The following is a 26,376-nucleotide window of genomic DNA, read 5'->3' on the forward strand; positions in this document are numbered from 1 at the left end:
CATGCTCTGTACATGTCACATGTGTTCACATGTTCACGGGCGACCCTGGACACACTGTTACCACAGCCACTGCCTGGGACAGAGGGAGCTCTCTCTGGCTTGAGGCTTCCAGTCCTTTCTCTGCCATATGTGGCTGTGTGATCTGAGGCAGTCATTTGACTTCTCTGGGTGCTGGGCATGACAGAGGAGCTTGGAGTAGGAAAGATCTGGGTTCGAATACGAGCTCCACACTTACCATCTCAGACAATTAGTTCTCTCCGAGACTCGGTTTCTTCACCTGCAAAACAGAGCTCATAATACGGACTTGTAGACTTGTAACACTTAAATGCACTAATGAAAAGCACCAAGCGCAGTGTCTGGCCCAGGCTCGGTGCTTGCTTTATACACGTGTGTGTGCATAGTCCCTTTCTTGTCTCCTCCCTCTCCCCCAGCCGCCCGCATGCCGTCTTTAAAATGCACCCAGGAGAGCCGGTGTGGCCCATCTCCCAGTGGTGTGGTGAGCATGAATTGAGGCGGTGAACAAAATAGATATGGAAAGTTAAGGGCTGTAAAAACAGGATCTCTGTGTGTGATTAGGGGACTTCATCCTGACTAGGGGACTCCAGAGGATCTTTCCAGCGAGGCACTGAAGACTGCGATGAGGACTCAGGCCTGTGCACATGGAGGCTGTGGAAGGTCTGGGACAGTGAAGAAAGAGGTGCACGGCCTGCAGCCCTCCCCGGAAGGCCACCCTCCCCTCTCCCCTCAGAGTTTAGCCAGTGCCCAGGGGACCCTGGTGCAGTGGACCGTTAGGGGAGGCGTTAGCATTCTGAGTGAGGTGAACAGAGGTCAGAGGGCAGCTCTGGCCAGCACTGCTGCTGGCCCTCGGCGCTGTGCGTGCCGCTGGAACTGGGCCCGAGAGGCCGGCCTGAGTCAATATTGACCTTCTCTGCTGGCCAGCCTGGCTCTTCGGCCTCTCATTCAGCTGGAGTGTTGACACAGTGATTGAATGAGCTTTATTATCATATTCTTTTCAACAACTGCCCCATTATCTCTCCCCTGGGGATTCACTGGGACCTGTAGTGTGGGAATGGTGACAAGGGTGAGGAGCCCAGACATTTTGGCTTAAGTGCACAGTGCCCTCTGCCCTGCACACGCAGCTTCTCTCTGGGCCACTCCAGTGGGACAGAAGGAGCTCAGGGTGCTGCTCAGCATCCTGGGGTTGCTCCACACTTCACCACAGTGGTCCTGGGCGGATCTTAGAGAACCCTTGGGCAATGGCAGTAAGGGCCACAGCCTGGGTCTAGGACCCACCCACCCTGTAGGCGACAACTGGGCAGAAAAGCAAATGAAATTCTCTTGAGGCCCTTCACTCTGGTGTATTTTGGGGGACCAGGAAAGGGTGCCGGGTTGCCACCTCTCATTCCACGTGAAGAGGGGTGGATGGCAGGCCTGGACCCCTGATGGAGGCTGAGGGAGGACAGAGTTCAGCTCCACACAAAGGATGAGCAGCGAGGGGACAGAGAGACAGAGGGCAGGGCCTCAGGAAGGGGGAGGAGCTCCCCATTGCCCACCAAGTTCAAGCAGGACGCCGACAAGCTCCTGTTGGGACTGCCACTGAGGGCCTTAAAGTTGGTCAGGGATGGAGGGGACCCCCGCAGTGAGTCCAGGGCCATCTGTGCTGAAGTATGGAGCATCCCCAGGATGCTGAGCAGCACCCTGAGCTCCTTCTGTCCCACTGGAGTGGCCCAGAGAGAAGCTGCGTGTGCAGGGCAGAGGGCACTGTGCACTTAACCAGACCCCCGCAACAAGTCCCACAGGGCGGGCATCACCATCTCTTCTGGAGGGCCCTGCAGGGCAGGGTGGGGTCTAGCAACATCTATTTGAAAAAGCAAGCTAAACCACATGAGGTCAAGGACTGTGTTTTGTTCGCCATAGTCCCCAGAGCCCGGAGCGGAGTAGATGCGCAATAAATGACTGTATTGCATAAATGAAAGAATAATACAATTTTATATTTAAACAAATTCGAGAAAGTAAAATTTAAGAAAAATCTTCCCAGCCGATGAGAATACTCCGATGGAAGGCTGGCTTCTGTCCATGGTGTTCTCAACCAGGCAGTGGGCGAAGGGTGTGTGGGATGACAGTTCCCAGAACAGGTTATAAAGAGTCCCCACTGCAGATCTCAGGATGGAAGGGCCCAGCTCTGGAGGTGCCAGAGTCCTCTGTGGGCCACTCTGTGACGGGATGGTGGCAGTGGCGGGAGGATCTTTCTAACTGCTGTAGAACTCGGGGCTTACCTCTCCCTCGGAACCCTGATTCTACAATAGTTCCTTCCCCAAAGCAGCTTGGGAGGGTCTGAGAATGACGTGGAGAGGGTGGGGGTGGTGGGAGGGGACAGCCACGTTCACATCAGGGTCTGGGTCAGACAGATTCATGTCTGCCCTTCTTTGCTGCTCCACTTGGACAATCATTTCCTCTCTCTGTGAACATGGGTTTCCTCATCTGCATGATGGGTACAATAATCATCCTCCTTCACAGGCTTGTGGTGAGGAGCTCCTCTATATGAAACGCTCAGCCCAGAGCCTGGTGCTTATGCTAGGCGCTCCCTGAGTGATGATTTCTAAAAACACCCCAAAATGGTCCCTCGGGCTAGAACAGATGGTGTTTCTCTCCTCACTGTAGCTAGAGAAGCGGGCAGAGGTAAATGAGTCCATTCCCCTGTCACCACTGGAAAAGCTGAGGCCTAGAAAGGAGGAGACTAGGCCAAGGTCACAAGCTGAAACTTAGGAACCCTGTGCCAGGAGGCCACACTGAGCAGGCTGAGCAGAGGAAGTCTGAGTGTGCCCCCCCAACTCTCGCTCATTGGCCCTTGGAGCAGGGCCCAGGGTGCAGCTGCCTCCTCTCTTCCCAGTCACTCAGAAATGGAGGGGAATCCCATCAGCCTCACTCCGAACAGTTAGTTAACCAACATCCCAGAACTTACATAACCAGCCAAATCCTGGCCCCTTCAGAGTAGCTGCAAACTCCTTTGGACTCACTTTCTAGAAGCCACCTTCCCAGCTTGCAGCACATTCTTGTGAATCCCTTCCATGGGCTAAATGTCCTTTCCTTTAAAAGGATTCAATGTGTGGAAATAGGTAAAGCCCACCGGAAGCTAGGTCTGGAGGGTAAGGTGGGCGACCACGTTGGACACTGCCACTTCCAGTGAAACGCAGAGGCGACAGGTTAGGGGAACAGTAGATTTTGGCTCAACACAGGCTCCAAAGGGGCTGTGCAGAGAGGGCTTCTGGAAGTACTGGGGCGTGTTCTGAATGGGCAGATCCCCTCCCAAGTCTGCCTCCAATGGCAGCGCCCGTTTGAATATCTGAGCTCCGGTTTGAGGTTTAAATGCAGACTCATTTCTCTATAGCTCTGCCTTGGGTTTGTAGGGCCCCAACAGCTTGGTGGCCAGGCACCCCAGGCCCTGGCAGATGGATGTCTCCTCCCAGACAGGAGAAACAGTTTGAGAGGGTGGCCCATCCCCTGCAGCTGCTCTGCTTATCCCCGTTGTAGACCGTAGACCAGCCAAGCCACAGTGTCTTGCTCTGGGGGCCCCACCACCCAGACCCCATGTCATTGTGGAACAGTAGCGTCAGCCACAAAGCTCTGTCCACCGTTCCTCGAGCCAAGCCTGTGGGTTGCCTGGCTTCAGGCTGAGACCCTACCGAGGGGACCTGGACACATCCCGTGCCGGAGAGAATACACTCCTGCTGTTTCTGCAGCTTTTTTCCTATAAGCCAGGCCCTGACATCACAGCTGCTGACCTGAACTCTTTGGAACATTTTACCCGTCCTTGCCCGGGGGGTGGGGGCGGGAAACCCTGGTTCTAAACAAAATGAGGGTCAGCCTGCAAGTCAGGACAGCCCCAGGCTCCCCTGGCCTCTGACTCAGAGATCAGCCCAGGAAAGAACCTAGCAATCTTGGTGGAGGGCGCTGGCCCTGGCCCACCCCCTTCTGCATACTTCCTTGAGTTAATTAAGCTGCTCAGCCCCACCCCTGCTCGTCCCCCGGGAAGGAGATGGACAACAGCCCTACTCCCTCAGAGTGGGCGTGGTGGACCAGATCTGGGTTCAAACCCAGCTCCATCATTGCCTGCTTCCTCGAACTTGGGCAAGTTGTTTAACCTCTCTGAGCCTCATCTGGATTTGCGGATAATAATAATAATTCCTGCCTCCCGGGGTTTTTGTGAGGATTAGAGTTGATCCTCAGAAAGGGCATAGCACGGGATAAGTGCTCAAAAAAGTTACTTTCCGTTTCTCAAGTCCCTTCTGACATGACAGTTCCACACTCAGTGATCCCAGTCTGTGGCTCCCTGAACTCTCCCACCAGCTCCACCCTCGGGGTTACTAGGTGTGGCGGCATTTCTTCCAGAAAGCCTCTGCTGGGCGCCGAGCAGCTCCCATCTGCCAGGCTCTGGCTGGAGGAAGCAGCCTGGGCAGCAGCTGTGTGGAGCGAGCTTCCTTCTCAAATTGGTTTGGGCTGGGTTCTTGTCTCTGGGCATCCCCTTCTCGTCCAGTCAGTCCTGTCACAGGCCAGGCGGCCTGCTGGAAAGTAATGTCTGCAGACATTCGGAGGAGGAAAGTTCCAAAGCAGTCCTCAACCACAACTACGCATCCCTGCCTCAGAAAGAATCCTCAGCACCTCCCTCCCCTCCCCTGTGTTGGGCAAGGTGTCAGACGGGAGGGGCGGGGGCAGCGGAGGTCACCCTGAGCCTGAGCTGGCGCCCGGCCTCTGCCCATTTCTACCTCAGAGTCTCAGGCCCACATCGTTTCTGTCAGGCAAGGCAGAAGGCAAGGCAGGGGCTGGCTCTCTGAAGGAAAATCATCTTCCTTCCTCCTTCCTCCTCAGAGGTATCTTCTTTGAGGGAAGCTCCTCCACCAGAGGAACTGAGTGTGATGCAAAGAGGTGGAGATGCTAGGGATGGCAACTTCAAGGGCTGGCACGGCCTGATTTGATTGAACACTACGGCCTCACGGCTCATGCAGGAGCCGCCCTCCCTCAGCCCTTGGGCTGGGGTCAGAAGGTAGGGAACTGAGTGGAATGGAGACCTAGAAATGGCAAACCATGGGCCGCTGCCTGGGCAGGCCGCTGTGCTCCGAGGGCCAGTGGCTGGAGAGATACAGGACAGTCGGTGTCTCCAGTGTTTCACACCCAATGACTTGGCAACACCGGGTACTTGAGTGTGTCAGTCTCTCTTAGGAACTCAGCCTTCATGGATCACTCTTTTCTTTATTTAAACAGGTTTTGTTTTCTTTAGAAAAGCAGCCCGTCGTCTTTAAGGAAAATTTAGAAGACTAGACAGATGGGGTAGGAGGAGATCACCCGTAGCCCCCCAGTCAGACACAGTTTAGCTGGATCTCCTTCAAATATTCATTGTATTCATACTGCATTTACAGATTAACCCAGGTGAAATCTTTAAAAAGAATCCGCTACTCCTAACTTGTGCCATCAAAATCCTGCTTTGGACAAGAAAACTTTGGTAGTTTAATTTGTCTCTGGGAACCCTGGGTGTACACAGGTTTTGGCCCCAGCAGGTCACGGGCTCCAGGAGAGCCCACCAAATTTGGGCCCCACGTCGTCACTCACACCAGACCTAAGGTACGGGTGGCCAGACTGTGGGTTCTCTCCTGCCCCCCATCACTCCCACCAGCTTTATTATTTTACCTTTCACATTTAGATCCAATTAATTTGGGGCCATGATATGAATTCGTTTTTCAGAATTCTTCTTTTTTTTCATGTGGATATCTAATCGCTTCAGCTATATTTATGGAAAAGATCATCTGTTCCCCACCATATTGCAGTGTCACCTTTGTCATAAATTAAGTGACCTTATATGACTGGCTCTATTTCTGGATTCTCTCTTCTGTTCCATTGGTCTATTCGTCAATCTTTGTGCCACTTCCACACTATATTAATTACTGTAGCTTTATAATAAATCATGATATCTAGTAGTATAATCCTCTGACTTTGGTCAAGACTCTCTTGGCTATTCCTGGTTCTTTATGTTTCTCTGCATATTTTAGAATCAGTTTGTCAATTTCTGCCAAAAGAAATATGCTGGGATTTTGGCTGAGATTGAAATAAATCTGTAGGTTAATTGGACATAATTGACATGTTTACAATATTGAGTCTTCCGATCTCTGAGCATTCTTTAATATCTCTAATTGTTTTACACTTTTCAATGTAGAGAACTTGCACATCTTTGATTAGATTTATTCCTAGGGATTTGATATTTGTAATGATAAATGGTACCTGAGGGTTTTTTTCTCTGATAACACTTCTAACATCAGATAAAAGGGTTTTTTTCCTCTGAGACCATTTCACCAACTAGGTGTTCAACCATTCGGTTCAATTCTGACTACCTGACCCACGGGGTCTGTCCCAGAAGCCACCCCCTCCTTCAGATGCCAGTCGCAAGCCCCGGGCCACACATACTTCTGACCAACTGGCTATAAATGAAGGGTTCCCATGACCCCCTCCTCAAGTTCAATAATTTGCTAGAATGGCTCATGGAACTCAGGAAGGCACTTGACTTGCTATTTCCGGTTCATTGTAAAAGGATATCACTTAGGAACAGCCAAATGGAAGAGTTGCACAGGGCAGCAAGGCATGTGGGAAGGAGCTCGAGCTTCCCTGCCCTCTCCAGGCACCTGAGCCTCCTGGCGCCTTGATGTGTTCACCGGCTCAGGAGCTCTCTCAACACTGTCAGTGGGAGTTTTTATGGAAGTCTCCTTACGTAGGCATGATTGATTAAATCATTGGCCATTGGCGGTTACCTCGATCTCCATCCCCTCTGCCTTCCCCAGAGGTGGGGACAACGGAGGCTGAAAGTTCCAATGTTCTTGTCTCTCTGAGGATTCCAAGGGTTTTAGGAGCTGTGTGCCAGGAACAGGGGACAAAGACCAAACATTTATTCCCCATTGTACCACAGAATCCTTTTTAAAATTTCATTTTCTATTTGTTGCTCGTAGGTAGAAATACAATTGGGTTTTTTTTTATATTGACCTTGAATTGAGACCTTCTAAATTCACTTATCTAATCCCAATAGTTTGTATGTAGATTTTTCTGGATTTTCTATGTAGACAATCACGTGGTCCCAGGCAGTGTTGTCCTCACCACATTTTGGGTGAGTCCCAGCGGCCTCCCTTTAGGCGTGCATCTCCCACTAGCTGAGTGACCGGCTCTGATTTCTAAATCTCCACTCCCCCTCCCCCAAAGCCACAGCACAGTTCATTGTTTCCGCCAGCTCCCCACCCTCACCACCATAAGCCCTGGACCTCAGGACTCTGGGCTGTCCTTCTCTAGCCTTTCCTGCCGCCTCTGGGAAAAACTGGTTCTGGAATTGCTGTTAGGAGCATCCCAGAGTCACTCAGACCATTGGCTAAAGATGCTGTCCTCATGCATTCCTGAGCAAAAGCTGGGCCCTCGGGGTGGGGGTGGGGGAACAGGGAATTGGGGAAAGGGATATTCTGGGGGGAAAGAGTATGAAACAGCTCTTCTTCAACTCCAGGGTATGTCCCTACACCTCCAGAGGAGCTCAGAGAACAAGGGAGGAGGGTAAAACTGTCAGCTAAGCTAATCCGGGGATAGAGGCTCTGAGAGGCCATTAGGACGGAAATACAGAATGGAGACTCTGCGGTAGCCAAAGGCTGAGAGGGAGGAGGTCAAGTTTTAGCAAACCATCGGGAATCTACATAGTGGAGAGGCGGTCCCAGCAATCAGGGAGGGCCCCTTGACAGGTCAATCTGCCAGGAAAGGAGTTTGGCATCACCCCCAGGCTTGTATCTGCCCATGTTCCGATGTCTGTAGGGCCCTGAGCTGAGAGACAGGGATGCACGGAGAGGTAGCACAGTAAGAGAAACTGCCCCAATTTACTGGGAATCTGCTCACTTCATACTCCCTAAACCCTGTGAGCTAGCTTTTACTAACCCCGTGTCATAGATGAAGAACACGGAGGCTCAAGCCATTTGGATAACTTGCTCAGAGTCTCCCCAGCTTAGCGGGAGACAACTGCAACTCACCTGCAACTCCAACAGGTGTATGTCATCCCAAAGCCCTGGGTCCCTGGGGGTCCTGCCCATGTGGCTTCATCTTAGGGAGTGTTTGGTAGACTCTCAAACCTCGACGTCCCAAAGAGTGGCTGACATTCCAAGAGGTATGACATGGGTTCAGATTGGTTCACACATGGTAAATTCCTACTGGGAAGCTGTGGCCTTTCTTTTTTTTTTTTTTTAAAGATTTTATTTTTCCTTTTTCACCCAAAGCCCCCTGGTACATAGTTGTGTATTTTTAGTTGTGGGTCCTTCTAGTTGTGGCATGTGGGTCAGCACCTCAGCATGGCTTGACAAGTGGTGCCATGTCCGCACCCAGGATTCAAACCGGCCAAACTCTGTTCTGTGGAAGCAGAGTGCACGAACTTAACCCCTGGGCCACGGGGCCAGCCCCCTATTTTTTTTTTTTTTTTTACTTTTCCTTTTTCTCCCAAAGCCCCCTGGTACATAGTTGTGTAGTGTTAGTTGTGGGTCCTTCTAGTTGTGGCATGTGGGACGTCGCCTCAGCATGGCTTGACGAGCAATGCCATGTCCGCGCCCAGGATTCGAACCCGCGAAACCCTGGGCCACCAAAGTGGAGCCCGTGAACTTAACCACTTGGCCACGGGGCCAGTCTGTGGCCTTTCTGAGTGGGTGCCAGCAGCCTCACAGATCTGTGACCTGCTCCAGAACCTGCTAACGTGACCAGGAAAATGCTGTTTCCAGAGCAGGAGCCCAAAGAGAATGCCCCGGCCTTGTACCTCACATCTTTGGAGAGATAAATGATTCAAGCATTCTATTCAAGAAACAGACTTGAAACCTAGATGTGACCTTTCCAGATGACATAAGAACCCATTGAGTGTATTTTACCACAGTAAAGAAAAATTTAAAAAAAGAATTCATTGAGCTCTTTTGAGCCACTTGAGAAACAAAAGCATTCAGCTGGGCACCACTGATGCTGACTTCCATCCACACTTGGTCCCAGCCAGGGGCTCCCTGAAGGCGAAGCTGGAACAGCACTTTGGAAGACGGGCTTTACCTCCTGGGCTTGCAGTCTCCTGCTCTCAAATCTGCATGCCCACGTCACTCCGTCACTCCGAGCGTTGCTGCAGCTCAGGAGTAGGGCCTTAGGAAAACCCCAAATCAGCAAGGCAAGGGATGGAGGCTTGACTGCAAGTGATGTTTTGTACAGAGTTCTGAGACCTGAGAGAAAGGGGCCCACCTGGACGTGGGCTTTCTCTTCCCTGGAGAGATTTCCCCTAAGATAGCCGCCCCTCACCCACCCCAGCTGTGCCCTTGGCTCAGAGCTTTCCAGAATTAGAGCTGAGCACCTGTGACCGTGAGGGCCCTTTTGGCATTCCTGATCCTAGGATAAATGGTCCCAGAACGGGCAACATGTTGGCTTTTTATGAATGTTGTATAGTAGTGCATCGCTTAACGACGGGGATACATTCTGAGAAAGGTGTTGTTAGGCTATTTCATTGTTGTGTGAAGATCACAGAGTGCAAGTACACAAACCAAGATGGTACAGCCTACTGCACACCTAGGCTACCTGGTACTAATTTTATGGGACCACCGTCTTATACATAGTCCATCAGTGACCCAAATGTCGTTATGCAGCGCATGGCTGTATATCACATTAACAGATTTCTTGTTGTTGAACCATCCTGGTACAAATCCAAGTTGATTGTGATGAAAAACAAAAAGCAAACAAACAAAAAACTTTAAAATACTACTGGATTCCGGGGCCGGCCCCGTGGCCAAGTGGTTAAGTTTGTGCGCTCCACTTTGGCGGCCTGTGGTTTCGCCGGTTCAAATCCTGGGCGCGGACATGGCACCGCTCATCAGGCCATGCTGAGGCGACGTCCCACATGCCATAACTGTAAGGACCCACAACTAAAAAAATACACAACTGTGTACTGAGGGGCTTTGGGGAGAAAAAGGAAAAATAAAATCTTAAAAAAAATACGACTGTATTCAATTTGCTGGTTTTGTTTAGGATTTTCACTCTTGTGTTCACAGATGAGATTGGTTCAGATTTTCCTTTTCTGTATTCTTCTTATCTGGTTTAAGAGTCAAGGTCATAGTTCATGAAATGAGTTTGCCTGCTTTCCTCCCTCTTTCCCCTTTTTGTAGTTCTTTAATAGTGGAATGATATTTGTAATGGGTTTGGGATCTTACAAAAACACACCCCCAGAGTCGGCCCGCTCTGCCAGGGCCTTGGCACAGACCAGAAGACAGCCACCTCTTTCTCTTGTTTATGATCTGTGTTGGCTTATTTATGGCGCTTTTGTTGTTTCTGGGCCGGCTCTGCTGGGAGCTAGCCATTTCCCTGAGGAGGAAGGGATATGAGCTGAGGGGAAGCCCTGGACCTGGGACAGGGGAGCTGTGCTGCGGGGAGGGAGCCTGGAGCCTGGGGCCCCGTGCCCACTGCAGCCACCCTGTGCCTCCCCGGGGCCAGGATCCCGTGAAGTCCCCAGTGGGGCTCAGCCTGACCCTCCCCACGCAGGCACTATGTTCCGCAAGAAAAAGAAGAAACGCCCTGAGATCTCGGCCCCACAGAACTTCCAGCACCGCGTTCACACCTCCTTCGACCCCAAGGAAGGCAAGTTCGTGGGCCTGCCCCCGCAATGGCAGAACATTCTGGACACACTGAGGAGACCGAAGCCCGTGGTGGACCCTTCCCACATCACGCGGGTGCAGCTGCAGCCCATGAAGGTAAGGTGGGCGGTGGGATGGCGGGGGCCCAGCTCAGCCCACTCCCCCTCCACAGAAGACTGAGCCTGGCAAAACCACAAAGGCACCTGGAGGAACCGCCTAATTACCAGCTATTAATTAGCGGGCTGTTTTCATTCCTGCTAATCAGCCTCTCTTTCTCTCCCTGGGTGACCCAGGGATGGGGAGCCGGGGGAGTCCCTCTCTCCAGGGTGGTAGGGTTGCCAGACTTAGCAAATAAAAATACAGGATGCCCAATAACATCTGAATTTCAGATAACAAAGAATCATTTAGTATTAAGTGTGTCTCAATATTTGGGCCTGCAGCCCCTGTGGGGCTCAAAGCTCTCACAGACCAGGGGGATTTAGTTGTGTGGGTCAGGAAGGGTGGATCCAAGAACCTGGTAGAGGTGGGGGTCAGGGGCCGTGTCAGGGACTGGAGGCCACGAAGCCACAGTGTGTGGAGGAGAGCCCTGGACTGGTCCCTGCCTCCTCAGAGAGCGCTGCAGTCTCCCAGCAGGCCTCAGATAGAGCTACAGAATGGCAGCAGTGCCCGGGCGGGCTCTGGAGTGCCCCCCATGCCCCCTCAGCTTCCCGAGCTCAGCTGCCCACACCACTTGGTGTGCATACAGCAACCCTGTGGTGATTCACTTGTGTGCCCTGCTGGACTGGCAGCCCCATGAGAATGGGCCTGCTCACTGTGTCCCTGCCCCAGCACAGGCCTGACCCACTGTGGGCCCTGGTACATTACTGAAAAGTTAAGGAATAGATGGATGACACAGCAAGTGAGGTCCTTGGGTGTTCCTCCCCAAGGCCCCCGGGGAGGCTCTCTGACCTGGTCTCGGCCACCTGTCAGGCTGCTCACCCACGCCCTTCTCCCCTCCCCTCCAGACAGTGGTGCGGGGCAGCTCCGTGCCCTCGGACGGCTACATCTCCGGGCTTCTCAGCGATATCCAGAAGTTGTCGGTCATCAGCTCCAACACCCTGCGTGGCCGCAGTCCTACCAGCCGGCGGCGGGCACAGTCCCTGGGGCTGCTGGGGGATGAGCACTGGGCCACTGACCCGGACATGTACCTGCAGAGCCCCCAGTCTGAGCACACTGACCCCCACGGCCTCTACCTCAGCTGCAACGGGGGCACACCAGCAGGCCGCAGGCAGACGCCGTGGCCCGAGCCGCAGAGCCCACGGGTCCTGCCCAATGGGCTGGCCACCAAGGCACAGTCCCTGGGCCCCGCCGAGTTCCAGGGTGCCACACAGCGCTGCCTGCAGCTTGGCGCCTGTCTGCAGAGTTCCCCGCCTGGCACCTCACCCCCCACAGCCACCGGTAGGCGTGGGGCCAAGGCTGCCAGGCATGGCTCGGAGGAGGCCCGGCCACAGTCCTGCCTGGTGGGCTCCGCTGCAGGCAGGCCGGGCGGGGAGGGCAGCCCCAGCCCTAAGACCCAGGAGAACAGCCTCAAGCGCAGGCTGTTCCGAAGCATGTTCCTGTCCACTCCTGCCACGGCCCCTCCGAGCAGCAAGCCAGGCCCTCCACTGCAAAGCAAGGTAGGTCAGGCTGGGGCCACCCTCTGGGGCTACTCGCATCAGGGCAGGAAGCCTGGCCTGGCAGGCGTGCACTGGGGAATGTGGGTCAGGGACACAGACCCTGCCTGGCCTTCCCCACTTACAGGGTTGGGTCAGGAACAGCATGAAGGAACAAAATGATCAAGAAACCAGCTCAGCCTCAGCTGAGGATTCTACCCTGAACCAGCTAAGCCCTCGCCCTCCAAGGGCTTAGCATATGTGAGTCAGAGGTTACAAGCCCAGTCATTTTCCCGGGGGGCCTCAGAGGGGCTTATGGTGTGCCGAGCTGACACTCCCCTGGGGTGTGTCTAGGCGGGCCATGCTAGGAGGCAGAGACCCCCTTGAAAAAGCAGCATCTTTAGCCACAAGCCCAGACCCTCGCCTGCCCCCGGTGCCGTAGCAACCCCCACCCAGGCCCCAGTAGGGAGAGTGGCTCCGGCCCTGGCAGGGGCTGGCTCTCTCTGCGTCCCTGCCTCTTCCCAGAGCTTCTTTCTGCCTCCATCCCTCGCTTGCCCGTGCTCTCCCCAGGTCCTGCTCCCTGGACTGCTTCTCCGTAAGGCATCAGAAAAGTTCAGTTAACTCCTTCTCTACTGATGATTCCTCCCTCTCTCTTTCCCTCCCTCCCTTCCTCCTCCCCTTCCTTTCCTTTTTTTAGCGGTTGTTGTTTTATTTAGCATCTCTGTGGTGATTTACTCTTGAGTTTGTGTGCCGCATGAAAAGCTAGAGGACTGACTCAGCCCGGGTCCGGGAGCAGCAGGAGAGCCGACTTCTGGTCTGTGTGACTGTCTCAAACGCACTTATTTTCCTTGTAAAAAAGGAAACCGTGACGGGAGCCCTAATGGTGACATTTCTCGGCAGGCAGAGGACGTTTTTGCTTCTTACATGCCCTGTGACATGACATCCTGCCTGTGGTGACAATAACATCCTTTCCCATTGGGCAGATGGGAAGACTGACTCAGAGGGGCGAGACGACCCCCAGGTGTCAGGAATGAGTCAGGGAAGGAAGACGGAAGGGCCCTCGGCTCGTGCCTCATGCTCATGAAGGCTTTTCGATCGTGGCGGCCACTTGTTCCCCAGCTCCTTCCTGAGGGATAGTCAGAAGAAATGAGTTCAGGCTGCAGGTTTTAAGTTAAGACATGACTTCTGACAGGGAGCCAAGTGGTGGACCCTCCCCTCCCTGGAAGCCCTCAGAACAAGCCTGGGTCCTCTCCTGTCGGCCATGGCGCCAGTGTGGTCCGACCTGAACGTGGACAGGGGTTTGAGGGTTGGCCTGGACCCACAACCTTTCCAAGTCACCAGCAGCACGAGGCACCCAGGGAAGGTTCTGGGCTTTGTGCACCCCAGCCCACTCTGGGACAAAGGACAGTGGACTGGGATCCCGTCAGGTGGGAGTTTGGGGGACGGACAGATGAGATGTGGCTTGATGTGTCCGTGTGAGGAACGTGAGTGTCCGTGGGCAGAGGGGTCTCTGCTCGGGAAGGCTGTGCCGCTGGGGAGACACTCCTCAGAAAACCAAGGTGGGAGCAGGACCGTGCACACACACCGTCGGGGAGGTGAGAAGTGGCACTTGGTCACTCTCTGGCCTCTTGGGAGGTGTGCTGGGGGGCTTCAGGGATTGGGAGAAAGGGCGTGTCAGCACGGGGCTGGGCACTGACATGCATGGTTCTGGGCTCCGCCAGCACCCACAGCAGGGACCAGGCTGTCCACCCAGCCTCTGTCGGCCTGTCCATGCCAGCACACGCTCCCGAGTGCCTACCGTGGGTCACTGCTGCTAGGTGTGCACCTGGGAGGGCAGGTGGTGGTAGCCTGGGGCTCAGAGACACCGCACTTCCAAATCCAGAGAGTGGTTTCCTCCTCAGCACCTGGGCAGGCCTCTCCAGATCAGTATTCTGCAGCCAGGCCTCTAAAGGGCAGGGCTGACCCTTCCTCTGAGCTGCACCAGGCAGGGCCCCTCACTCCCTGCACTTCTCCCGTCTGGATCAGCTAATCCTTTGTTGGGGGGCTGTCCCGTGCGTTGTAGGGTATTGAGTAGCATCTCTGGCCTCTACCCAATAGATGCCAGTAGCTCCCCTCAGATGAGACAACCAAAAATCCCTCTAGACATTGCCAAATGTCCCTTGGAGGACACACTCACCCCCAGCTGAGAACCAGTGCCTTAGGAAAATTCCAACACAGATGGGAAGCATCCGGCTTCCTCCTCCTCCTCGCCCCCCAGCTCCGGGAAGCCCCGACCAAACCAGCAGCCAGCCCTCTGCCCCTCAGCACCTCCCGGGGTTGGCTCTGGACACTCCCAGCACCCCTATAGCAGCCGTCCATGCACTGGTGCCCTGGGAGGTCAGGCCACCAATGGCCACCGTGCACCAGGCATGGCTGCAGGAGGGTCCGTGGCCCTAGGGGTCTTGTACTCAGTCCCAGGCGGCTTGGCCTGTGGTCACTCACTTTGACTAAAGAGTAAAAGAAGACCTTGAGTGAGGGCAGGGAGGCCAAAGAGGTAAGACAGGAGCCCGGGGGATTTAGAAGTGGTTCTACTTAGAGGCAGAAAGGCGAAGGCAGAAGACCTCAACAATCAGGACCTTGGTTAAGCACCTACTGTGTACCACATTCTCCCTTACATGCCCAGGACCCCCAGTAGGACCACAACATAGGGGTGAGGGGTTAGGCTGACTGGGGCTGAAGTCTGGCCTTGCCCCTCACTGCTTAGTGACTCTGGGCAAGTTACTTAACCTCTCTGAGCCTGTTTCCTTACCTACAAATGCAGATGATAATAGTACCCAGGGGACAATAAAATAACCCACAGGGTTATGAGAATAAAATGAGATAATGCATTTAAGGCCCTTCTCAAAGTGGCAAGCCCTCAATATTAATAACTGAGGTAAGCCCTCAATAAATGGCTTTAATATTTTTTAAATATTATAATATGGCCTCTGCCTTTGGGGCACTTACTGTACAGCCCTCCAAGCCCACAGCCAGAGAGCCCGGCCCTGTCACCATGTCCCAGGAAGGAAAAATGAAGCATCATGATAACTCACATGCACAACTCTTCTAGTGGCTTCCGGCCCAGGAAGAGGTCTCAGTCGCATAGTAACTCCAGAATCAACCCAGAGCCCTTAACAGTTCATTCCATCTTTTGTCCCCCTTTCCCTTTCTTGGCGGGGTTTAACAAGTTTCATCTGGTCCTTTCTTGTGGTTACATTAAGTAAAAGCTCCCTCCATGTGGAGACAGGCAGTAAGGCCAACAGGGGGACACTTGGGACCAGACCCTGCTGAAGTGAAGACCGAGCCCGGCTCCACCACCCGTGTCCTGTGTCCCAGGCCACGTGGGTGCCAGGTTTTCCACTGGATCCCTGCATTTTCAGCTTCCACCACCCCCTGCACCCTCAGCCCCCCAGGCTCAGCCAGCACCTGCAGCAGTATCTCCGTGGGGGCCTTCCTCAGCCCCTCCGCACGGCTGTCCTCACCCCTCCACCAGGCCCACTCATCCACAGAGCAGAGGCAGCCCGTGCAGGATGCTGGGAGGCCAGGAGGTGAAGGGAATCACTTCACAGCCCCTTAGAAACTCAGAGGGAGAGAAGTCAAGGGCGGTTCGAGCAGCCTCAGGAGCCGCTGGAGGTACTTTTAGGTCCCGGAGCTTGCCCAGCCCCACAAAGATGCTCAGAGAGGCCATTTTCTGGCTTAGGTCCATGCCTCGCAGGCCAGCAGGCAGCCTTTTTTGGGGGCTGGTCTGGTGACTGTGTGATGAAGTGAGCTCTGCCGGGTGACATCTCGTGGAACCTCTGTTCCAGGACATGGCCTCCCAGCCTCACTGGTGGCCCTGCCCCCTCCAGCCCCAGTCCCAGCCCTCACACAGGCTCCCAGAGGCCATGGAACCTCAGAGCCCATTTGTCCAGAGCTGCTCAAGTGTGGTCCACGGGCTTCCTACATCAAAACCCAGGGGCCTTGTTAAAAATACAGAGTCCCTACTCTGGGGACCAACTGAAGCGGTCGCTGCCCTGGGAATCTGCATTCTATCCAGCTCCCCAGATCACTGCATTTATAGAGGAGACTGGGGCTCAGAGAGGGTGACTTGCCGAAGATGCATCGCAAGTCAGAGCAGAGCAGGACTGGAACCTGACCGTAGTCCAGAGGTCCCACTGCCCCACAGCCTAGAATGGAGAAAGGTGGGTGAGGGTCGAGGGCCAGCAGAGACATGAGAGACCCTCTTTACTCTCCAGATGTGCTCGCCGGGCAGCCCAGAGTCGTTGCCGCCGTGCTGGGAGGCTTTCCTGGCCCCTTCGCTGCGGAAGCTGAGCTCCAGCCCAGCACGGCCTGCCAGAGGCTGGCGCCCACGCTGGGTGGGCAGGCGGGGGGTGGGGTTGATGGCAGAGTCTGCCCCCGGGCTCTCTGCTGGGAGGGGCCCCCGTGCACATGCTCAACTCTAGACAAGACCAGGGACTAGGGTGAGGGTGGGAGCCCTAAGTCTTAGGAAAGGGGTGCTGAGGGGGTGGAAAAGGCTCTGGCTGAGCCTGGTGGGACCCAAGGCCCAGGTTGGGGTCTGTGATCAAGCAGCCTGGCCCCCGGCTGAGTGCTGAGGAGATTTCCTGAGTTTGATTCACCTCTGGGGGTTGGGACCAGGACCACTGGGCATGTAGACAGCCGCCTGTGTGCTGGGTTCTGAGACGTCTGGGAGGCAGCTCTGCAGTGTCCTCCATCCGGTGACACATGGCCCTCTCCAGGAGCCCCTTTTAAAAACACATAATCCCTGGGAGGAGTCATGTTGCACATCGTCAGCTCCTTGGGGAAAACGCAAGGATGGGACCCTTTCCTGCCAGGCTTGTGGGAGGTTTTGGGCCCAGAAAGGCAAGGAGCCTCGAAGGCTTCCAGGGAGAGGCCTGAGCAGGGCTCACGAGGGACCCAGTCTGCTGCTCAGCTCCACCTTCCCTCCCTCCCACCAGAGACCATGAGGATAGGCCCCCTGCCTTACCATCCTTGCTGGGGGTCATCAGCCAGGAATTTCATGCTCGGGAGCAAGTAGAGGGACTGCTCTGGGGACCCCTTAGGACTCTGCCCACCCCTGGCCCCAAGGATTGGGTTTGGCTGGACCTCCTGATTCCAGATCTCTCTGGCACCAGATCCCCAGCCCAGGGGACGCCTGAGAACTCCCTGGATGGTAATAGGGCTCCGTGGTGCTCTGTTGGGGACATAGTCTCACAGCACAGAGGTGCAGACTCCCTCTTGTCAGACACAAGCAGGGCTGTGAGACCCCGCTGCGGCTTCCCCGCCTGTCCAGGGGGTCAGTCACAGCTGTCCTCTGTCCCCGCCCCCCACTGCCCAGGGCCTCCTCTGCCCATATGGGCCCTTGAGTGGGGGAGCCATGGGAGTAAATGCCCCTGACCCAGATTCCCTGTGCAGCCCCGCAGCACAGAGGGCAGACTGCCTCCCGGTGGCCTCCCTGGGGTCTGGCTGTCAATTACCCAGGAAGAAATACCCAGCACAAGGACACCCCGGGGACTTGGCATTCTTCGTCTTCCCAGGAGCAGCAGAGTGGATGTAAAGAGCTGTTTCATCTGCTCACCTGGGAACACTGGGAGCTGGTTTCCCTAGTGGTTTGGCTTCAGCTCCGTTTGAAAATCTCTGCTCCCGGCACCTCCTCAATTTGGTCTGACGCCTGCATGACCTGCCCATGCCCAGAAGTCACAGCAGCCACCCCCTGCCTCTGGGAAGCTTGTTCCAAACACTGCCACTGCCAAACCCCTTTCTGTTTCTTTCTTCCTCCCTGCAGCCCAGCTCCTCTTTCCGACCGCCACAGAAAGGCTCCCCCACAAGCCTGGTGGCCAAGGCCCAGTCCTTGCCTTCAGACCAGCCCGTGGGGATCTTCAGCCCTCTGACCACCTCAGATACCAGCAGCCCCCAGAAGTCCCTCCGCACAGCCCCAGCCACTGGGCCACCTCCAGGCCGGTCTTCCCCAGCGGGCTCCCCCCGCACCCGGCATGCCCAGATCAGCACCAGCAACCTGTACCTGCCCCATGACCCCACGGTGGCCAAGGGTGCCCTGGCTGGCGAGGACACAGGTGTTGTGACCCACGAGCAGTTCAAGGCTGCGCTCAGGATGGTGGTGGACCAGGGCGACCCCCGGCTGCTGCTGGACAGCTACGTGAAGATTGGCGAGGGCTCCACAGGCATCGTCTGCCTGGCCCGGGAGAAGCACTCGGGCCGCCAGGTGGCCGTCAAGATGATGGACCTCAGGAAGCAGCAGCGCAGGGAGCTGCTCTTTAATGAGGTGGGAGGGGAGGGCAGGAGGTGGGCGGGGCGTTCGGGATGGGCAGTGAGCATGGAGCCAGGCAGGACATCAGTGAGCAGGGCCAGTAGGAACTGTGCCTGGCACTCAGACATCCCCGCCTGCCCCCCCCAGGTGGTGATCATGCGGGACTACCAGCACGTCAACGTGGTGGAGATGTACAAGAGCTACCTGGTGGGTGAGGAGCTGTGGGTGCTTATGGAGTTCCTGCAGGGCGGGGCCCTCACCGACATCGTCTCCCAAGTCAGGTGGGCAACTGGGAGGGCGGGGTCCCAAGTGATGGCTGCCCTCCCCACTGCCCTAGCAGGGGCACTGGGAAGCTCGGGCCCAGAAGACTTGGGGTGCCCACTGGATCGTCCTGAGGTTCCCTTGTCTGTTTGGGTTAACAGAGCAGGGGCTGGTGGGGGGAGGCCAAAGTAGTCTCCAGTCTAGGCCCAGGCCCTAGGGCTCTGGCCTGCCTAGGCTGCCGCACACATTGCCCCAGAGCTGTGGAGCTGGGTACCAGGGGCACCCACTCTGCCCAGCCCAGCTGTCCTGCAGCTCTGCCAAAGCTAATATTCTTTTCCACCGGTGGTCCTGCCTTCTCCATCCAGGCTGAACGAGGAGCAGATCGCCACAGTGTGTGAGGCCGTGCTGCAGGCCCTGGCTTACCTGCATGCCCAGGGTGTCATCCACCGGGACATCAAGAGTGACTCCATCCTGCTGACCCTCGATGGCAGAGTAGGGCCCTCCCCACCCTGGCACACTCATGCCCCCTACTTCCCTGCTCCCATCTCCTAGTTCACCACTGACTCCCCTTTCTCCCTCTCACTTCAACCCCAGGTGAAACTCTCCGACTTCGGATTTTGTGCTCAGATCAGCAAAGATGTCCCTAAGAGGAAGTCCCTGGTGGGAACCCCCTACTGGATGGCTCCTGAAGTGATCTCCAGGTCTTTGTATGCGACCGAGGTAACCGTTCCCTTCAGCTCCTCGTCCTCCCAGGGCAGGCTTGGGGGTACACTGCTCTTCCACTTGTGGCCCCCTCTGGAGCCCCCTGCCCAAAATAGCCCTGGTTCTCAGTCAAGACCCCACCCCACTGCCTACTGCCCCCTGCTCCCTCTTGGATGGGTCTGCTCTCTCCTGTGACTTGGTTGCCACAAACTGGTATTGAAAATGCCCTCCCTCACCTCAAGGGCAGAATGGGGTACAGCCAGGCTTATCCATGTGTGATGGCGTTTCTCAGAGAGTGGCTGACAGCTATGTCCCTACAGTCAATGGTCATTTATGCAGGAAATAACTGACCACAGGGCAGGTGGCCAGGAAGGAAGCTAACTCACCAAGGAGAGCTGGGACCAGCTGCTCCCCTCCCCCTGCAGTACGCTGCTACCAAGGGGCCACACTCTGGCCAGTGGAATCAGGGACGTTCTCCTCCTGCAGGTGGATATCTGGTCTCTGGGCATCATGGTGATTGAGATGGTGGACGGGGAGCCACCGTACTTCAGCGACTCACCAGTGCAAGCCATGAAGAGGCTCCGGGACAGCCCTCCACCCAAGCTGAAAAACTCTCACAAGGTCAGTCAGAGCACAAAGTGTGACCCCACAGACCCCATTCTTCCTGAGGCTTAGAGGACCGGAGCCTGGGCTCCCAGGCCCAGCCTCTCCCTTTCACAGAAGCCAGAGGGTCTGCGTTCCCAGAAAAAGACTGCTCTTTCTCCACACAAAACCTGCGCCTGGGTGTGAAGCCACATCTACCCACAAACTCCCACGGTCACTCCGAAAAGTTTCCACCTGCAGGCAATTGACAGGAGCCCAAGATAAGGGAAAGCAAGGCTGTCAGGAATCCCCGATGTCCTGGGGAGGAACCCAAAGAAGCCAATTGAGCAGGAACCCCTCCACCCCATCTGTCAGGGAGCCATACCATGGCACATTGTTCCCAGTCTATCGCAGCAAATTCGCTTATCCTCCATCAATGCACGTCTTCACCACATCAGAGCCAGTTTTTCCCTTAAAACCTGTGTGTGTGTGTTTAACCCTTTTCTGCCAAATCCACCTAAAACCACAGGCCTTGCCTGTGGTCACCCCCTGCTGGTGGCCAGGTCAGCACAGGGCTGCGAAGTGGTACTGCCATCTGGTGGTCAGAGCGAGAAATGTCCCAGAGGGTTGAGGCCCAGTCCCTGAATGGCAAAATAGTTCTGTAGCCCCAACACAGCTGGATGGGAGGACAGACAGGAAAGACCTTTCAAGACAACTGGTCCTTGGAGCCTGCACTGCTGACCCGAAGATTAGCAGATAGGGGAGATGTCCAACTGGCTAATTCCCCAGAGGATGGAGCCTTCTGTAACAACCCAAGACTCAGCCTCATCCCAAGATACTGGCTCAAAATGAATCCAGATAAGCCCGTGATTTAGTCCCTAAGGCTTAGAGCAATAAAGAAATCTTCCTTTTCATGTCCCACCTTATTCTTTTCTATTTTTCAAAACACTTCTTCATCTCTGACCTCTTTTTTTAATCTTCACAAAAAGGCCTTTGTGGCAGACAGGGCAAACACGTTTTATCTTTAGCCCATTTTGCAGATGAGAAAACTGAGGTTTAGAGAAAACTGCAATTTGCCCAAGATCAGGGGTAGACCCAGGACTGGATCACTGATACCAACCCCATGTCCCTTCCACAGAGCCGCGGGGCCTGAACGCTGAGAGCCCTGAGGAGCAGGGTGGGGACCCAGCCATATTTGAGCCCAGCTCCCCAGGGCTCCAGGCATCCTAATTCCCTTGCTCAGAAGCACCCCTAGAGGTGAACTGGCCACTTTCCCTGGACTGATGCTGACTTTCTTTACCTCCCTGACAATCCAAAAGTACTGAGCCTGGGAGGCACAAGGAAGTAAGAAACGAGAGAATTTAAGACTTCCAAATGAAGGTGGGGCCAGGCAGATAGGTCACCCCAAAGTGACTGCAAACCGTGGCTTCCTCTCACTGCCCTGTCTCCCCAGGTGTCCCCCGTGCTGCGAGACTTCCTGGAACGGATGCTGGTACGCGACCCCCAGGAGAGGGCCACCGCCCAGGAGCTCCTGGACCACCCCTTCCTGCTGCAGACGGGGCTGCCCGAGTGCCTGGTGCCCCTGATCCAGCTCTACCGCAAGCAGACCTCTGCCTGCTGAGCCCACCCACAGAGTGCGCCTGCCGCCTGCACCCACAGGCAGGGGACAGTGGGCAGCCAGCCTGCCAGCAGGGCCTGCCTGCCTCATTCTCTCAGTATTCTCTCCAAAGATTGAATGTGAAGTCCCATCCCCGCCCTCCTGCCCTTCAGCCCACTGGGCCAGGCCGGACCTGCCCTCTCGGTCTCTCTCCCTCCCCAGTGAGTCCCCAGTTGCCTTTGGGATGATGAAGACCCTTCTGCAGGATGCCCCTTTGTTATTTGCACAGGGATATTTCTAAGAAATGCAGAGACCAGCCCTCCTGGCCACTGCAGCCAACACAGCAGAAAAGGCTGCTGTGATTTTTAAAGGTAGTTGTACACTAGCATCCCAGGCCTCCCAAGAGGGCAGCCTGCCTGTCTTCACCAGGATACGTGCTGTTCTCAGCTCCAATTCCAAACCCTGGGGTCTTGAGAGGGCCACAGGGAAGGGTTTTAACACCTGAATCCATCTTCCGCCCTTGTGTCTGACTTCCTGAAGGCAGGGTCCCACCCACACCTGCTTCCCGACCCACCTGGGCTGACAACACTCTCCCTGCACAGCCTGCCGGAACGGTGAACAGCCCGCTCGTAGGCCATGGGAGGGGGAGGGGCACTTTCTGGGTGAAAGAGAAAGAATGGGGTGGGTGGTAGAGGTGGTCTCCCTTTCTAGGATGTGTGGATGTGTGTGTGTGTCTGTGTGTGTGTGTGCGCGCGCGTATGTGTAAGTGGAGGAAGGTCACCCCGACAGCCTGGCTCCCTTCAGGTCACCCACAGGCAGCTTCAGGAAGCCTTTCCCATCCTCCCTCCCACTAAGTCCTGCTCTGAGGGGACCTGCTTTCTCGGCCTGGCTTCCCACCTCTTAAGTCCTGTGTTTCTACCTGACCGTGAAGAGGTCCGTATTGAGTCTCGTACCTCCTGCAGGCTTGGCAGCTTTCCGAGTTTCTCCTGCACTGTGCAGTCTGAGAGCCAGAGACCAGAATGGTGAGGGAACAAACTTTGTTTTACCTGTGGGTGTCATCTCAATAACCTGGTCATCAGGGACCCGTTCTTTTCAAAATCCAGGTCTGGGGGAGGTGACCCAGCTGCCAGGGTTCCATCACATCAAGAGAATGGGCACCCCATTTGTGCAAACCATCTGCCCCCACCGCCTCCTCAGACACCTGGCTCCTTGTCCTCCTTCCCTCCCACCTTCAGGGCTGTGGTGAGGCAGGGAACCCCAGGGAGGAACTACAGGTGCCCAGACCCTCTCTAGATAATATTTTTAGATTCCTCTGCTCCCTGGTGGCCTGCTTTGGGGCAAAAAAAAATTTGCCAGGACTTTTTTTAAGGGTCAGAGTTTTAAAAACAAAAGCATCTTCCCTAGAAACTTTTGTGAATTGTTTGCACTTGTGCCTGTTTTAAATTAAACTGAGTGTTCAAAACCTCTGGGCTTCCTGTTGTCTCTGGGCGTGGAGCCAGGCTGTCTTCGAGCTGGACACCCTGGAGTGGGTGTGGCCGTCCCTCCTCCCTGACGTGAGCTCCCCAGCAGTCACTCTAGTCCACAAGAAAACCAACTCCCTGGTGGCTTGTGAACCCGAAATGAGGGCAGAGAAAGAGGGAAACAGGAAGTAAAAGGCCCTTGGGACTGAAAGAGCTGAGAAATAGAGAGGGCTCCTTCCCAGGGGAGAAGAGCCCAGCGGGGAAAGCCAGGGCGAGGGCTGTGCTTGCTGGCACAGGAGCCCTGGGGGCAGCCGCCAGGGCTGATGACCACTTTCTGTAGCAGCATCTCACCTCCCCTGTTACCTTCAGAGGCTGCTCTCCTCGAAGTCAGAGGCTGGAACTGCTTCCAAAGAGAAAGCAGTCTCTGTTTCGGTTCTCAGAACTGAGGGGGACAGTGAGGCGTTGTGAAAGAGCAGTAGAGGCTAGAAATCAAGAAACCTGGGTTCTGGTCCTGGGGGTGGGGGAGGCAGCTGAAATTATCTTTAAACTTCTAGCTCTGACACTGATTCCAGCACTTCCTTCCTGAAATCTCATCCTACCCGCTAACCCAGGGTTCACGGAAACCTCTTAACTAGGTGCAAAGAGTCATATAGATCTCCCACTCCCCACAGCATTCCCACCTAGATGGCTGCCCTGGTCCGAGGGCCCCAGTCCCACCAGCTCCGTCCGAAGCAGCACCTGAGTCTTCCCTTCAGGAGGCAGCCACTTGGGAGGGGCAGAGATGGAGGCTGATGGAGGGTGGAAGCTTCGTAGAAAGCAACATGCCCTTCCACCTCTCCAAAGGGAGCCCAGTTAGGAGTGGTTGGCAGGGCAAAGAAAGGCCAGTTCTTGCAAGTGACTAATACTGGATTTATTAACTATTCTTTTGAGTTCTAATAGTCCTTCCACCACACAGCGTCATTCCAAAAGCATGTGCGTACATCAGGTAGCCTCACACACAGACCAGTTCTGAGCTTGATCTCAGTACTGAGCTCCAGTGGCATAGGCGACTCTTCACAATGACAAAAGCAATAAGAGTTGGAAAAGCAAAATGTTTAGAAAAGTCTCTTGTAAAGTGGAGGGAGCTAGAGAGGACCCCAGCCTCAACGCCCTGGGGCTGACAATGAGAGGAAGTGCAGGAGAGCGACCCGACCCGTGGCGGAAAGTCTACGTTCTGCACAGAGCTGGGGCTGGTGAGAAATCTGCAAGAACGCCAAGTCAGTTCAACACACAATTCAGTTCAGACAGGAAAGACCTGCTGTGGTTTTTTAGAAACATCACTTTCAACCACCAAGTCGTTGGCAACTCCACCGGGAGGAGCCCTGGTGGTTGTTTACCCCATACAGAGGGCCTAAGGTGACATTCAATCAGAAAGCCCCATGTCAGCCACACTTGAAAGATAACAGCACCTTCCACACAATGTGCAACCCAGACCTCGTTGTGTTTTGAAGAAGCCAAAATACTTGTATTCTTACACCATTAAAAACTTCGTGAAAGTTAAACACAGTTGGAAAGGGATTCAGTGAGCAAGCAAGGATCAGAAAAAAAAAAAAATTGCGCATGAGGTGCCCAGATATCTCCCACCAACCCCAGGTCCTCTCGCGCTTCGGTATTGTTTACCCACCGCCCAAACAGTGGGGCTGAGGAGAGGGGGAAGGGCGAAACCTCAGAAACGAAAGCAAATCTCATCAGAAGAAAACAGTGCATAATTGGTAGGTCCCAAGGTTCAGAAATCATAAGGGAGGGGTCGGGAGCTCCAGTTCTTCAGAAGACAGCAGGAGCTCTCAGGACACGGAGCCTTAACTTGGAAGATCTTGGGGTCCTTAGTGAAGGGTCTGGGCTCCTGCTACTCCAAATGCGAGTTTTTTTGTTCATTGTCCCTCATTTCACTGCTGTGAAATGACTTCAAGTATCCGGATTTAATATACTACAAGAGGAAGAGGATTCCATGGGTAAATGCACACGGAGGGAGAAGTACACAGCGATGATCCCAAACATAACCAGAAGTCCGAACGCCCAGCCAGGGCGCAGCAAGGAGAGCGCAGCGTGGCCACCAGGGGGCACCAGAGATCGCGTCCCGTGTAGGGGCCCCCGCGGCCTCGCTGACCCTGCGCCGGTGGAAGGATCTGGGAGGCGTCTGACACCAACACAAGGCCCGCCCTTGGTCACCCACCCTTCACCTCCAGGCCCAACTTCTCAGTACAGGTCATTCTGTCTCTGGGCAGTTCCCTTAGAGTTACTAGTGAGAAACCTTCCGTTCTGCAAAGACGAATAGATCGACGTCTTGAAAAGACCTGACCGCAAGTGGATAAAGGGGTGCACGCTCAACCTTCAGAGTTCACCACAAAGGCCCCACGCGCCGCCCCCCGCAGGCTCGGCGCACGGATACACGTGCTCGCGCTTCCGCAGGGTCCTAGGGCACCAGATTCGCCAGACGCCCCTGTCGCCCCTCGCTAGGCCAGCACAAAGAGGAGGACGGGGGCGGGGAGGGAGGGGACGAAGGACCAGGCCGGCAAAGGGCCTTTAACTACCTCTCTGCGGTCGCCTCTGACTCACTAATCTGCCAGGTAATAAAGCTGGGCCGGGCCTGCGTCCCACGCATTGGGGCAGAGGCAGGGGTCTTTGGTCTCGACCTCTAGCATCCATCATCCGCCCTGCCCTCCATTAACGGCCCAGCAAGGAGCAGGAGCTGTTGAACAGCTCCCTTCCAGCTCTCACCGGGGTTTGATGTAATTTAAACCCGGACCTGTGGCTCGTGTGGGCTTGCGACTCCCGCGCGCCGCCGTTTAACGTGGCAAACACTTCAGTCAATTATCCCCCTCGCAGAGCTTCTATTTAAAGAGACATTGTCAGGTTCTTAAGCCTCGGATCATACCCGCTGCTTTCTGCTTCATGTACAAAGAGACTCAAAACACGAGTTCTTTGAGCCTTGGAAGAAATACAATTAAGCAAAGCCTTCGCAACCGTTCCAACCTGCGGGAGCACCCACGTGCGGGACCGGGGAGCTGGGAGGCGGTGGGGGCGGGGGAAGTGCTAAGTCCTTTCCATATCAGGCCTCTGAGAGTGAGAGGAAATAAGGCTAGGCTGTGAGGGGTGAGACCCCAAAGATGGAACTCAAATGGAGCGGAGCTGAAGAACAGGCTGGCTCAGAGCCCAGAGAGGGGCCAGGCAG

The 26,376-nt window shown here is 55.1% G+C and overlaps 1 protein-coding gene across 3 annotated transcripts in view; it reads left to right on the forward strand.

The window, feature by feature from the left end:
• Positions 1–23,169, forward strand: part of PAK6 (p21 (RAC1) activated kinase 6) — a 36,686-nt gene extending 13,517 nt beyond the window's left edge. For all 3 annotated transcript variants that reach the window (XM_046654598.1, XM_046654597.1, XM_046654599.1), the window contains 8 exons: positions 10,558–10,766; positions 11,654–12,304; positions 18,081–18,578; positions 18,711–18,844; positions 19,190–19,316; positions 19,419–19,544; positions 20,013–20,147; positions 21,562–23,169. In XM_046654598.1, coding sequence (XP_046510554.1) covers positions 10,563–10,766; positions 11,654–12,304; positions 18,081–18,578; positions 18,711–18,844; positions 19,190–19,316; positions 19,419–19,544; positions 20,013–20,147; positions 21,562–21,729 — 2,043 coding nt within the window. In that variant the 5' untranslated portion in view covers positions 10,558–10,562 and the 3' untranslated portion in view covers positions 21,730–23,169. The remainder of the gene's footprint in view (positions 1–10,557; positions 10,767–11,653; positions 12,305–18,080; positions 18,579–18,710; positions 18,845–19,189; positions 19,317–19,418; positions 19,545–20,012; positions 20,148–21,561) is intronic.
• The last annotated feature ends 3,207 nt before the right edge of the window (positions 23,170–26,376 follow it).

This window comes from Equus quagga, chromosome 2, assembly GCF_021613505.1.
Source record: "Equus quagga isolate Etosha38 chromosome 2, UCLA_HA_Equagga_1.0, whole genome shotgun sequence".
Lineage (NCBI taxonomy): Eukaryota > Metazoa > Chordata > Mammalia > Perissodactyla > Equidae > Equus > Equus quagga.